Source organism: Gymnodraco acuticeps, unplaced genomic scaffold, assembly GCF_902827175.1.
Source record: "Gymnodraco acuticeps unplaced genomic scaffold, fGymAcu1.1, whole genome shotgun sequence".
NCBI classification, from domain to species: Eukaryota; Metazoa; Chordata; class Actinopteri; order Perciformes; family Bathydraconidae; genus Gymnodraco; species Gymnodraco acuticeps.
Genome location: NW_022992186.1, coordinates 373,601 through 387,809, shown reverse-complemented (window position 1 = coordinate 387,809; position 14,209 = coordinate 373,601). Strand labels below are relative to the sequence as shown.

At 41.4% G+C, this 14,209-nt stretch overlaps 2 protein-coding genes across 3 annotated transcripts in view; one reads left to right on the top strand and one right to left on the bottom strand.

Moving 5' to 3' along the window:
- vps52 (VPS52 subunit of GARP complex) overlaps positions 1 to 10,068 on the bottom strand; it is a 27,750-nt gene extending 17,682 nt beyond the window's left edge. Inside the window, exons 1-9 of one of the 2 annotated variants that reach the window (XM_034205118.1) lie at positions 9,733 to 10,068; positions 8,739 to 8,820; positions 8,388 to 8,440; positions 6,804 to 6,879; positions 5,745 to 5,812; positions 5,281 to 5,456; positions 4,401 to 4,551; positions 2,399 to 2,499; positions 2,001 to 2,133 (exon numbers count right to left, since the gene is read on the bottom strand). In XM_034205118.1, the coding sequence (XP_034061009.1) occupies positions 2,001 to 2,133; positions 2,399 to 2,499; positions 4,401 to 4,551; positions 5,281 to 5,456; positions 5,745 to 5,812; positions 6,804 to 6,879; positions 8,388 to 8,440; positions 8,739 to 8,820; positions 9,733 to 9,825 (933 nt within the window). In that variant the 5' untranslated portion in view covers positions 9,826 to 10,068. The remainder of the gene's footprint in view (positions 1 to 2,000; positions 2,134 to 2,398; positions 2,500 to 4,400; positions 4,552 to 5,280; positions 5,457 to 5,744; positions 5,813 to 6,803; positions 6,880 to 8,387; positions 8,441 to 8,738; positions 8,821 to 9,732) is intronic. The other variant, XM_034205119.1, reaches the window with a different exon arrangement.
- Positions 9,862 to 14,209, top strand: rps18 (ribosomal protein S18). Its single transcript, XM_034205120.1, has 6 exons — positions 9,862 to 10,150; positions 11,169 to 11,267; positions 11,465 to 11,551; positions 12,861 to 12,962; positions 13,617 to 13,708; positions 14,092 to 14,209. The coding sequence occupies exons 1-6, from the start codon at positions 10,148 to 10,150 to the stop codon at positions 14,165 to 14,167; spliced, it is 459 nt and encodes a 152-aa protein (XP_034061011.1). The 5' UTR covers positions 9,862 to 10,147; the 3' UTR covers positions 14,168 to 14,209.

Below are 14,209 nucleotides of genomic sequence, written 5' to 3'. Positions count from 1 at the left end.
GAGGGAGAGGGGAAAAGAGAGGATCCGTTTCTCCCGTGTTATTATTCAAAGTTAATGTAAACTTTTGAATAATGTACGTTATCTACTACAAGTAGTTTGTTTGAATGTAATAATTATGTTGTTTGTGGAATAATTTATTGAAAAATGAATCTGAATTTTTCGATCTGTTACGATTATAAACTGAAGCAATATAAAAATGAGCCCCGTGAACTGAGTTTTAAACTGAAGCATATCTGCTCATAGTCCGGTAATTACCTGCTAACGGAAACTCTGCTACACAACTCTTATTATTATTATTGAAATATGACCGGTAATTTTCAAATGTGTCCGGTAAAATAAATTCTGCCCGGACATTTGACCGGCGAGAAAAAAATCCTAGCGGAAACCCTGCTACAGGGGTCCCTCAGGGCTCTGTTCTTGGTCCCCTCCTCTTCTCCTTGTACACAAACTCGCTCGGATCAGTCATTAGCCCGCATGGTTTTTCATACCACTGCTACGCTGACGACACCCAATTAATTCGGTCCTTTCCCCGCTCAGAGACCCAGGTCGTCGCACGCATCTCTGCTTGTCTAGCTGACATCTCTCAGTGGATGTCTGCTCACCACCTCAAGCTCAACCTTGACAAGACTGAACTGCTTTTCCTTCCGGGAAAAGATTGTCCCACTCTTGAACTAACAATCAACATCGGCACCTCTGTTGTTTCCCCAACTCAGACTGCAAGGAATCTGGGTGTGACCCTAGATAACAACCTGTCCTTCACTGCAAACATCGCTGCTACAACCCGCTGCTGCAGATACACGCTTTACAACATCAGGAAGATACGTCCCCAGCTGACCCAGAAAGCCACGCAGGTTCTGGTCCAGGCTCTCGTCATCTCACGCCTAGACTACTGCAACTCCCTCCTGGCTGGTCTACTTGCATGTGCCATCCGACCTCTGCAGCTCATCCAGAATGCAGCGGCTCGTCTGGTCTTCAACCTTCCTAAATTCTCCCACACCACTCCGCTCCTCCGCTCCCTTCACTGGCTTCCGGTAACTGCTAGAATCCACTTCAAGACACTGGTACTTGCGTACCATGCTGCGAATGGATCTGGCCCTTCCTACATCCAGGACATGGTTAAACCGTACACCCCAGCGCGTGCACTACGCTCTGCATCAGCCAAACGGCTCGCTGCAAGGGGGACCCAAGTTCCCATCAGCAAAAACACGTGGGTTTGCTGTCCTGGCTCCAAGATGGTGGAATGAGCTCCCCATTGACATCAGGACAGCAGAAAGCTTACACACCTTCCGGCGCAGACTGAAAACTCATCTCTTTCGACTCCACTTCGAGCGATAGAACTGCTAACAAAGCACTTATATACTAATAAAGGACTGGCTTATCTAAAGCCAGTTGAGTAGCTCTTGAAATGTTTGGCTCTATGAAACCTGATGTACTTATATGATTCTGTTTTCTTCAAGGTTGTGTCTTCCTGGTCGAATGTACTTATTGTAAGTCGCTTTGGATAAAAGCGTCAGCTAAATGCAATGTAATGTAATATGCAGACAATAGTGGGAAAAAAAGGCTTGGCCATTTGGACCCGTTTTGGGGGTTATTGAGGATTCCTGCCATTTTCAGGATCAGAAATGGCAGTTTAACCACAAAGTGGCCATATTTGTTCTCCTGGTTGGCTGATTTCAATGAATTTTTTGGTTGATTTTAAAGTTTCAGGGGACTCAAAACTGCCATTTTCGATCCTCAATATACCTAAAAAACCACTCAAAATGGCAAAATCATCCAAGCCATTTTTTAGCTTTTCTCATGCCAACTAATGCAACTTATGCCAATTGCGCAAATTTCCCAACATATACAAGTAGGCATTAGTCAGTTTCTTTGTGCTGGGGACCCGTACTATACATTTATATCACAACACTTTGGTGTACTCAACACTTCCAGGTTGCCTATGCTGGCAATAGAGTGTATTTGTTTGGCACATACTGCATGTCCTGTGTGGAGCCACTGACCTGCACTTTGAGCAGCCGGCCGCTGTACGACTTGAAGTAGCTGTAGTAAATCTTACTCATCGTGTCCACATACTCATCTCTGATCTCCTTAGCAACGGTTCTCTCATTGGCCAAGAGGAACTGATAGAAAAATCTACAGCGAGAAGAAATAAAACAGAGTTAAAGAGCCGAAGTTTAAATGTTCACTCATTTATAGCATCTTTAAAACAGACAGTACAGTGTGCTTGAATTCAATCAAAATGACTATTAAAAAATACTTAATTTTTTGATGCGTACTTGTAATTATTATGGTGGACTTTTCATGTTTGTTTTTCTACACAATAAAACCTCCAATAAAGAACTTAAATGGAGAAGAAGATTGATATATTCCTAAGTGGTATGAAATGTCTTGCTCTCACCTGTACTTGAGCAGAGTGTTCTGGGGGATCTGGTAGTTTGTCATTGGCTTCCTGAAGGAGTAAATCTTCTGGAGGATGAACTCTCGGATCTTTGACACCGCCTGAAGTGAGGAAGGAAGAAAGATCGTTTCACGTCAGCAACAAAGTCATTTAAAAGGATAACATTTGTTATACTTTTAATTTATTTAACATAGAACCGTTTACCTTTCTACTCTACCAGTTAGAGTTCACAGTACATGTGAAGAGGGCAGACAAATACTAAGACACTGTTTAGATCCTAGATGTTTGTAACAATCCCATTTTTCCAAATATGTATCCACCCTCTTCTTTTGGAGTCGGAGAGTTAAAGTGATTTGCTCCATTGAGCGCATAGAGTTGGTTATGTATTAAAAAGAGAAATGGAGGAAGAGTACCTTTGAAGGATATTTGTGTACTTGTTTCTCCAAATCTTTAAAGAAAAGAAAGATTTCATTGAAATCAATCGACAGAATGTTAATGCACTTTCCTGTACTGATGGTTTTTCAGAGTTGCAACACTTAGTGGATAAATACAGACAGAAAATTCATCTGTGAATATTTTATTCATCAACTAAGGGTTTAAAGGTCCCATGTGATGCTTTTCCAGTTATCACCCGTCCCCTTGTGTGTTATGTAGCTTTTTCTGCATGTAAACGGTCTGCAGAGTCACAAACCCTCAAACCCCCTGTAGCGAGTAAAACTCTAACACAGAAAAGACCTGTCTGTGCTGCCCCAGAACGCCTCGTTGGACATTTCTCTTTTTCCATTGTTTTCTTCCTGGTCATAGTGACGTAACGGCTCCGTGGAGTTCCTCTCACACACACACTCACTCAGCCTTATCTTTTCTCAGGCTGAGTTCCGCGGTGTCTCGCTGTCTCGCAGACCCCATGCAGCAACCAGGAAACGACCCCAGTAATCCAGCTCACACTCTCCGCTCCTCGAGCCTCAAAGGGCGGAGCAGCGAGCCCCACAACGTCCCGCCAACACGGCACCCAGACCCCACGCAGCATTCTCATCTGTTTGTCATTACTGGTGTCATTTTCTGGTTGCTAACAAACGCCATTGTAACACATAAACACTGATGTTCCGCTGTAACGGTGGTGGACTCATCAGAACAGAGTGGGCGAGCTGACCAATCAGAGCACAGTGGGCTCACGGGGAGGGGGGGCAGGAGCTCCAACAAGCCGTTTAGGACAGAGAGTGAATACACATACTATACAGAGATGCTGTGAGAAACCAATGTGAGTTTGGAACATTGGTTTCTCTATTCTAGTAGACCTCAACAATGGAATCATCAGTAGAAATGGCCATGACATGTGACCTTTAAGTCACATCGAAGACGATATACCAACAATGTGATTCTTAAATGTGAGACTTTGCAGCTTTCTGTGTAGTACACTGAATATGTTGTGGCTGTTTGTTGGCCAAAACAAGACAACTGATGTAGTCATTGTGGGTTGTAGCAAATTGTGAACCTTGTTTTGTTGTTGTTGTTGTTGTTGTTGTTGCTGCCATACTATAGATATACGTGTGAGAAACCCTGCCAAGTTCAAATCCAACAAGTGATGACATGATATTCTTCTAAGTTATTTTCAGGGACACATTTTAGAAGAAGGACTGCTGTTTTTCTCCTTTTCTATCTTTTGTATGGCACCACAGTTGATATCATTATGAAGGTGCTTTAGGCACGAGTTCAGGTGGTTGACGTGTGTGCCACTAACAGGTTTAAAAATAATTTAGTTCCTAATTGCTTTATTATCAGGTTTCATTATTCAGCGCTCCTTCTGAAACTCTTGCAGAAACATGGTTTGAAATAAGGTATGTTATGACAATAAACCTTTGAATCTCTAACTAAAAAAACATGCCACTTCTGGAATCCATGTAGAACAATTGAAATGTTAACACTTGTAAATGGTACCCGGCAGTAGAAATATATGAATATATATCACCATGGAGTTTCTTAGACCCTCCCCTTTCCGTCTCACCTTGAGTTTGAGGCGGTCCACGATGTCCTGGATGTCGGAGCAGGCCAGCGTCTCTCTGAAGCTCAGCTCTTTGGCAAAGTTGATCTTGTTGTTGAGCTCGTGTAGCTGCTCCAGAAAGCCCTGCTCCGTCACAGGGCTGTCCAGGATGGTGCTGCGCAGACAAGAGATAACATCAGATCAACACTCTCCTCATGGACACGCTAAGAGGGATGTATCAGGTACTTAACCATTGGGTTTTATCTACAGTAGATGGCAGTTGGCTAGCCTTCAGTTTTATAAACAAGAATACTAGCAAGGAAGTAAAGCAGTTGTAAGTTCCTTTACATGTATATAATCAGAAAACCTTGTTTATCCCAGGTCAAATAGGGTTTCAGGACCGTTGATCCATCTAAGAATAATATATTAAAGGAAGTGCGCAATACAAATATATAATACAATCAAATATTAATATAAAAATACGAAGTTAAGTAAAATGTCCGATAAAATAAAAAAATGTATCTAACAAGAGGTTAAAGTAGAAAAATGTAACATTGTACGACAAATATAACATGAATATTACAACATACAGTGGTTTATTAGTATTAATAAGCTATTAATGCTGAATAGCAAAGTTTAGAAAATTGGTTTGAACTATGCTATTTCAACATGCAGCATAAAGGGGCAGTACCACCCTTTAACCACTGCGAAATTTGCTGCAGCGCTCTGCCCCCCCGCCTCATTTACTGGGGGCTATGTCCACAGCAGTACATTGCTAGGCTTACTGTTAGTGCTCCTGTCGGCTTCTTAAACTGGAGGTGGTCACTGACTATGGACAACCTTACTTTAATCAAAACTATCCCTTAACAGCTGTTTGGAGCCCCAGCTCTCCCCCCCCACTCACGAGATCATGGCTCCGGGCACCACCAGCTCGTCCACCAGCTGGCTGAGGTGGCTGCGCACCGCCTGCCGGTTCTTCAGCCGCACGTTCATGCTGACCGACTGCTGCTGCAGAGTCTGGATCTCACTGCTGATGGAGGACAGGTCGCACTGGAAGCCGCTCAGCATGCCCTCCATACGCTGGAAGGGCGGAACAACACACGGAAAACAAGGGTTGAAATCATAACTAATTTCCTCCTGGACGATTGAAGTTCTATTTGAATTGAATTTGTTTTAAATCCTGGGTTTTAAGGGGACGATACAACTGGGAGTGTGGTCGCAGATTGTCATATCGACAGAAGGAATTCTCTGTGGATCTTTGAGATGGAGAAAACTGAGCTGACAAGGCCTCCTGAGATCTAACACCCTGTATTCGTTATACATTATCTTCTACTGACTCCACATGCAGTGCATTGTGGGATCTCTTACCTCCAGTATGGAGTCACAGGCAGTGATCTGGTTGTGCAGCAGAGCGATGTTCTGACTCTCCTTGATGTCTGACAGATCAGCAGTCAGGAAAATAACAATCATTTAATAATGATAAAGCATTAAAAAAAACAACAACAACAAAAGGAAATATGCCATTTGTTTTAGATCACGAACAAAGTGAAATGAGTGATTACAATGTTTGTATTTGAAGACATCACTGAAAGGAACCAAGATGTTTGTGGTAATACTCATATCAATATGCATCATTTGTTTACATTCATATTTTATATCAGCGTCATATATAAGCTTTTTTTTTGTCTTTGTTGACAATGCACATTAAAAATGTAATTTGGCACCTAATAAAGAATAACAATTCTTCTCCTGGCTGAACCTGTCTCTGTGATCCTGCCTGACTCATCGTGCTGCTTCCCTGATGGCTTCCACACGATTGCTGACATCCTCGTGGATTCATCTTCCTATTATACACACATGCATTTCCAAACATTTGGACTACCTATGTTGCAAATGTATTATCTTTTTAATTTACACACGGCATCTATTGCACGTCTGTCCGTCCTGGGAGAGGGATCCCTCCTCTGTTGCTCTCCCTGAGGTTTCTCCCATGTTCCCCTTAAACTGTGGGTTTTCTCCGGAAGTGTTTCCTTGTACGATGTGAGGGTCTAAGGACAGAGGGTCTAAGGACAGAGGGTCTAAGGACAGAGGGTCTAAGGACAGAGGGTCTAAGGACAGAGGGTCTAAGGACAGAGGGTCTAAGGACAGAGGGTGTCGTATTGTCATACTGATATTCTGTACACACTGTGAAGTCCTCTGAGACAAATGTAACATTTGTGAAATAGGGCTATATAAATAAACATTGATTGATTGATTGATTCTATTTTTACGATGCATTGATTTATTTCTATTCCTTCTGTATTTGGGACTGTTGCATTAGAAAAGACACATATAGAAAATACCCCAAAACAATGGACTGATGCCAATGTTGATCTCTTTTGAAGCTGTAATATAAATGAAGTGTAGACCGTAACATTCAAAGGATACAGTCTTTAATGGAGGCTTGTTCAATCCTCTGCAGCTCTGACTCCACCTGCTTGGAGTACTGACGGAGGTCAACACCCTGAATACAGACAGGAGGAGGGAACACTGTCACACTTTTATCAAACACAGTGTACTGAGGAAAACATGCCATCAATTGGCTAATATAAATGCAGTTTTCACCTAATTGAATAGACTTGTATTTGGTTTAATATCTCTTATTGAATCTCACTCCCCTAATATGTTCTTAATGAATGAAGGGAGATAGCAACTAGGGGTGTTGAAAATAATCGTTTCTACGATGCATTGCGATGCGGACGTGGACGATTCGGTCTCGATGCAGTGACGGAAGATAATCGGTTATAGCGTAGTAACGTTGCTTCCTGATTTTCCGGCCGCGGCTTTACTATAACGTTTTTTTTTCTGTCACTTTAATATCAAATCGGTCGGTGACGCAGAGATCAGGGAACAGACGTGACAGCGGCACAGCGGCACAGCAACACCAAACACGGAGCAGTCTGCTTTATCCACCAACACAACACCACCAGTCCAGAACCAACAGCAGAAGGACCCGCTCTGAATCACTCCGTGTCGCTGCGGCTCAGAGACACAGGGATTTATGTTTTTAAAAAATACTGGCGTTACAATCAAGTCAGGTTTTTGGTGGATTTAATTAAGTCTTGGATTGCAGAGTATGAATGTCCTCTAGCAATTTTCAGACGATCTATACGTGTGTAAAGTTTGTGAAGGCAGGAGGAAAAAAGCTTCCGTGATCACCGTCTCCTCTGTTCCTCTAAGCCCCGCCCCCTCCCTGAAAATAATGAGTGACAGGCTGACCCGATAGAAACTTTATTATTCACTTAATCACTGAGATATAATGAAGCTAATTTAATCTCATACATTCATGGGATTTATGTAACAGTAAGACAGAGAATGTAAGTGTGCACCCACATGCACTATTTTTGTTTGTATATGCTATTGTAAATACTCCTGTTGTCTGCTGTGTTCAGACTCAAGTCCTGTGTGTGATGCCACATTCAGGACATTCAGTGTCCTTTCTTTAACAGAAGGCCGTTGCTAGAAGCTGCAGCTAGACTGCAGAAGCATTAGTTTTTGAGGATGGAACAACTTCACACACAGATATAGGGAGGCTAGACCTATACAATTCATTTATTTTGGTTTATAAATGAATGTCAAGACATTTATGTTATTGATTTCTGAAGCACTTTCTAAATAATAAAAAGAGAGTTCATATGTATTTACTGCATGTATGCATTGATGAAAAATAAGCCATGTGCAGTAATATAGAAAATTGAGGATGCAACGCATTGGTATGAATCGTGATGCATCGGGATGCATCGGGATATCGAATTGAATCGAATCGTTGACAGGATAATCGTAATCGAATCGAATCGTGAGACCAGTGAAGATGCACAGCCCTAATAGCAATGACAGATGACATATTACAATAGTAACAACAACAGGTGCCGAGCGTGTTTTTTTTGACGACAGGTAGTATTTGTTTAGAGAAATACTTTCATTGCTCTCTTAGACCTCCATGTTTAAACATCAGAGCCACAATGCGCCTACCGTTTTGAGCGCCTCCTTCACAAGGTCATCCTCCAGATTGGCCTGGATATGAACTTTAGGAGAAAGAGACGAAGGGCAGTCATGACAAATACAACTTCAAACAGAAACTCTGGACCACAGATTGTCTCTACCAGGCTGCAGCGTTGAGTTATGAACTTCAATCTGTAGTTGATGCAGTACAGAAGGTTTCATAGGATCTAGTTGTCATTAAGGAATGCAAGTAGTTGATGCACGTTGTCAAAATGTAAAAGATGTAATGTCAGGCCAAGAAGAAAGCTAAATTCATCTGTGCTGATCTCCTTTGTATCCAGATCTCATTATGAGACATTCAAATGCTAAATGTTGCCTTACTGTCCACTTCATCCAGGATGAACTCATCAGTGGTGAGGTCTAATTCTCCCAGGTTGATGTCTGGGATGTCTCCATCAGTCTTCTAGAATAAAAACAGACATAATTATAAACAAATAATTATTTAATGTGCTGAAAGGTCTCTGGAATGATTTCATTGTTCTCCTTTGTCACTGTGACGGATCACCAAACATTTCCACGGGCTATAAATACATATTTTCCCACTATTTTTTGTAAGTAAGGATTTGTTCCCCCTAATATAAGGAAAACGTATTTACGAAAGTGTCATATGACCTGAACTTGTGTCTGCCTCAGAAAACATGGCTTTGGCAGGTGGCAGGTGCATACTGCATTTCCCAGAGGAGGGTCACACTTTTAAAAACAAGTAATGGATGTTTAGGGTCCTTTGGACTGAGTCATTTTGAAGGCTTTGAATATAAGTTGGTGGTAAGAATAATAATTGCTGTGCTAACTTGAGCCAACTCAATTTAACTGCAATTACATGTTGTTTTCATGATCGACTGATTCATCAATTGTCAATAAAGTATTAGTGAAGAAGGAAACATTTCCATCATAGGTTTCTAGAGATTTTGCTTTTAAATGGCATGTGCTAATTATATTTCCTGAAGTTGGGTCAGAAATGTGAAGTTAATTGAATTATCGGCCGATTATTGCAACGCATATGACGTCACATTTTTCATCCAGGAAATCATTCAGCTTTCCAGTGTTTTGACAGGGTGCTAACAGCTACATTGGCTTAAACTTCAAGCAACTTCGTCAAAAATACCCAATTTGAAAAAAGTTCTGATTAACACTCAAAGCTATGTATCTGTCCATATAGCAATATGCACTGCAGTCAGCTATGTACAGTTGCAGTTCATTGATAATGACTGTCTCTGGTTCTGAATGCTAACAGGATACAGAAATGAGAGACCATAAACACATATTACAGTTGTTCACAACTGCTAAGATTCAAATAGAAGTTATAAAATGTCACCTCGTCTTGTAAGTACGCCATGGCCATTTCTGTCGGGTTTCCAGTTGTGTTGACATCGGGACCAGCTCCCCCAGCTGCAGCCACCTCCGCCATTGAAGCGAATTTACGCTAACGTAAAAAGAAGTACAGATGTAAAGTTCCGCCTCGTCGTTCCCAGATACGGAAGAAGCGTCCTTGCGTTTATGAACATAAATATATGTCACAATGACAGTCTCAACTAAATAAAGGTAAACTACATTGGTTAATAAGTACTCCGTCGGACAACGTAAACATGGCTAATTATATGTATTTGTGTTTATTATATATTTGTATCTAACCGGTGTATAAAATCGGTGAACCGACTTCCGTTCACGGACAGTATCAAACTCTCGCGAGAGCCTTTCAGCTTCCTCTTCGCACGGAACCTACTTCCAAGATGGTGAGTACATTTTTGTCAACCTGGAATACTTGGAAATCTGCAATCATCAGGCTTTAATCGCTGTTATTTACTACAAACATACGTTTATTGAATATTAGATGCTCTGTGCAAGTGGAGTGATGTTGAATTGTTTGCGTATTGGTCACAGAAATTGACATAGTAACTCGATTTACTGTCAACGCCGAGCTGAGGTGCAGCTAACTAGCATGGAGGCTTTTCCATCTATTGATACAACGTAATTGTATGGATGTTGTTTTTGTGCTCCGTTTAAAGCAAAGCTTTACAACCGCAAGGTATATTCCAAGTTACCGGCGTCGTTAAAGTTACAGAAACACTCACATTTAGGCGGCTACCTGTATACGCTAACTAGCTTGAAACCTCCTGACTTATGTAGTAGCATGTCTGGAGGCACGGTACATGTTTCGCCGGTTCATATCATATTGAAGGTTGAGTTGCTTTGGAATGGGTAACCCATTGGTCTGAGTAGTTTTGAAGGTTCTAAAGGGGCACAGAAGTTGTGCTTTGAGTAATAATAGCTATGCTAACTGGAGCCAAAACTATTAGCTTCAGATGCACACATACTATACTTCCAGAACGTTATTTGACCATGTACTACTGATCAGAGCCAAAAATCCATATACAATTCAGACTTGAGAGAGAAAATAACATAACAATACACCGTTTTTAACTTAAGAACTTTTATTTTGGCCATTGCAAGCATGCTAGCAGTCAGCAATAGCAGTGTTTCTTGTAAATGAAGTTAGCCTGCAGCCGTTTGAAGGTAAACATGCTGCTGAAATGAGGAGTAATGGACGGAAACAGCCACCTGTAGAAAAAACAGCCATCCATAATGTTCTAGTCCCACTGCCATTACTGCTACCCTGATTTTAAGTATCTCCCACTTCAATAAGGGTTATCAGGCTAATATTGATCAAGCATTTCAAGCACGTATTTAAAATGAACAATGTCTGAACTTGAGATTCCTGCCTCCTAATGTTCTGAAATGTTCTGTTTTCAGTCTCTTGTCATCCCTGAGAAGTTCCAGCACATTCTTCGTGTTCTCAACACGAACATCGATGGTAGGAGGAAGATCGCCTTCGCCATCACTGCCATCAAGGTATGGTTTTAGAAAATGAAGTGCTTTGTGTTGTGGTTTTAACATGCCCTCACAGGTTATTTCTTTTTATTTACATCTTAATTTGAGATATGCACCTTGTGGGTTATTCTTGATTTGAAGTGTTAGATCATACTTTATCATATTTATTACATCTCATTTGTGAAATTGCCTGATCCTTAAGTCCTTGTTCTTCGCAGGGTGTTGGCAGACGTTATGCTCATGTCGTCCTGAGGAAGGCCGACATCGACCTCAGCAAGAGGGCGGGAGAGCTGACCGACGATGAGGTGAGAGCTGGGGCTGTTCACAGGGTCCTGGCAGCAAATGGGAAAACATGTTAAACTCTTGTCAAAATGGAATGTTTTAATTTTCCATAGCTTTGCAGATAAATGAGTGAGAAATACTTCAAACATTTTTGACAATATATAATGCCAAATGTTTCCTGATTCTGTGTTAGGGCTGCAACAAACGACTCATTTGATAATCGATTAATCTATCGATTAATGAAACGATGAATCAACTATTCAGACTATTACTGTATGGCTTGCACAATTTCTCAAACGCTCTTATTTAGCCATCAACTTTTAGATTTAGCTTGAGGTTGTTTTAGGCATGTGGAAACTAACAATGAAGACAATAAAGATGAATACTTGATTCAAAAATACATATATTATTAAATTAACTAAACAAATTGTGAACAAAACTAACATTGCTTTTTATTTAAATTAAAGAAATAATATTTCACATCAAAAGAAACAACAATGTTTTAACAAATGGTATTAAATAATCTGATGACAGAACTGTAAACAGAATAGCTGAAACTTTAACAAAATAAAGAGTAACTCAGTTTCCTCTCATCATTACCCCATGTTTGTATCATTGAGTTAACTCCGTGTGTTGCTGCTAGCATACATAACACCTGACGTGGAAACGTTACTCTGGATGGGGCTGCAGAGCTACTAGAAAGACAGTGGAACCCGGTGCATTCCTCCGTCTGAATGTGGAGCACTTTTGATAAATGTTTAGACACATTGCTCGTGTTACCGCCCTCACATGCTGAACTCTCTTGGCAAGGAGCATTGTCCACCTCAAGACGGGTAACATTTAACCACACCTTGGAGCGCTTCTCTCCACCATCCCCGCCGTGTGTTGCTGCATGTAGCAGCTGCGTCTGGATCGGAAAGATAAAAAATACACCGACCATAGATGCATATTTTTGTCTTTTTGCATTTTAGAAACGAGTTGGCGACACTAAGACTACGAGATAATGTTCTTGTATCAATAATACATGACATATATTGTTTTAATGTCTCCAGTACCGATAAAAAGACCGATAACGTTGGAGCTTAACGGCGCGTAAAACACACGTGATGACGTCACCAACGAATCGACGACCGAATTAGTTGGCAACTAATTTGGTCGTCGATTAGTTGTTGCACCCCTAGTCTGTGTGCATCAATATGTATGTGTGCAGAGGCTACACAGTCATGTGTTTTACAGTCATGTATCTGTGGCAACATTCTGTATCAGATTGTGATTTTACTTGGTTCCACTCTATTATTGTTCTTGTGATCTAACAGCTGTGTGTGTTGTCAGGTGGAGCGTGTTGTGACCATCATGCAGAACCCTCGCCAGTACAAAATCCCTGACTGGTTCCTCAACAGGCAGAAGGACGTGAAGGATGGCAAATACAGCCAGGTGGGTGACAGTAAAGCATTCTAAATCATTCCAAAACGTTTTTAGCATTAATAGTTATATTAAACCTAAAACGTCAAGTCATTTGAGCAGACTTTACATGTCTTTATCACAAACGTCTGAATGGAGGCGTGTGGCGCAGTGGATAGAGCCTTGGTGTTGGGATCAGGGGGCACAGGTTCAAACCCCACTGCAGTCAGCATGTTGTTGTGTCCCTGAGACACGTCACCCCAAAGTGCTCCTGTAGAGATTGCCCACAGTACTGAGTATTTAAGTCTCTTTGGATAAAAGCGTCTAACAAGTGACGTGTCATGAATCAAAAGTTGAAAGCCAGGGCTCCAGCTTGTTTTGGAATAGTTTTGTCCCTTGTGTGTTTAGCAGATTTCCTTTTTACTTGTCTTCACGTGTCTTAAAGACAAGCTGCAGGAATTCACAGGGGTAGTTTGCTATACTGCTGCAGGTCTCCCTTGAAAAAGAGATCATTGATCTCAATGGGATTTTACCTGGATAAATAAAGGTTTTGAATAACATGTTGTGTTAATGGTTTAGTGACATGTCAAATGAACTTTTATATTTGAAAGACACTAGTGAAGTAGTTCAAAGGTGAACTCTATGCAATCCTTAACAAACCTGTTAACTATTGCTGCGTGTTTGCAGGTCCTTGCTAACGGTCTGGACAACAAACTGAGAGAAGATCTGGAGAGGCTGAAGAAGATCAGGGCTCACCGGGGTCTCAGGCACTTCTGGGGGTAAGACTTCTGTTGGCGTCTGCATTGTTCGTCCTGTTTGCCAGAGAGCACTGTTAAATCAAAGCGATGAAGTTAGGTTGACTACAGCGTTTAGCAAAGCCGTCAGGGTGCATCTTCTCCTTGAGCTGCAGGTTGAAGCTGCTCAGTCTTGGTGTCGATGACATTACATTTTGTTAAGGGCTAATTCAAAAAGCTGAAGTAGTTTTAATTATTTCAGTGGGATGCTAACTAATAGCGCATTGTATTAAAGTTGTACATTTAGCATCTCAGGGCTTTAGTACATGACATACTATCAGATCAATCTGGAAGGTTGTACCGCTGGATCTAACTGTTTTTTATAAGCTATGTTTTTTTAAACTAAACTTTATCCTCTCTCCTTCCAGTCTGCGTGTGCGTGGTCAGCACACCAAGACCACCGGCCGTCGTGGTCGCACCGTTGGTGTGTCCAAGAAGAAGTAAACCCCCTGCTTCCCCTTGTTTCAATAAAAGTCACTGGACAGA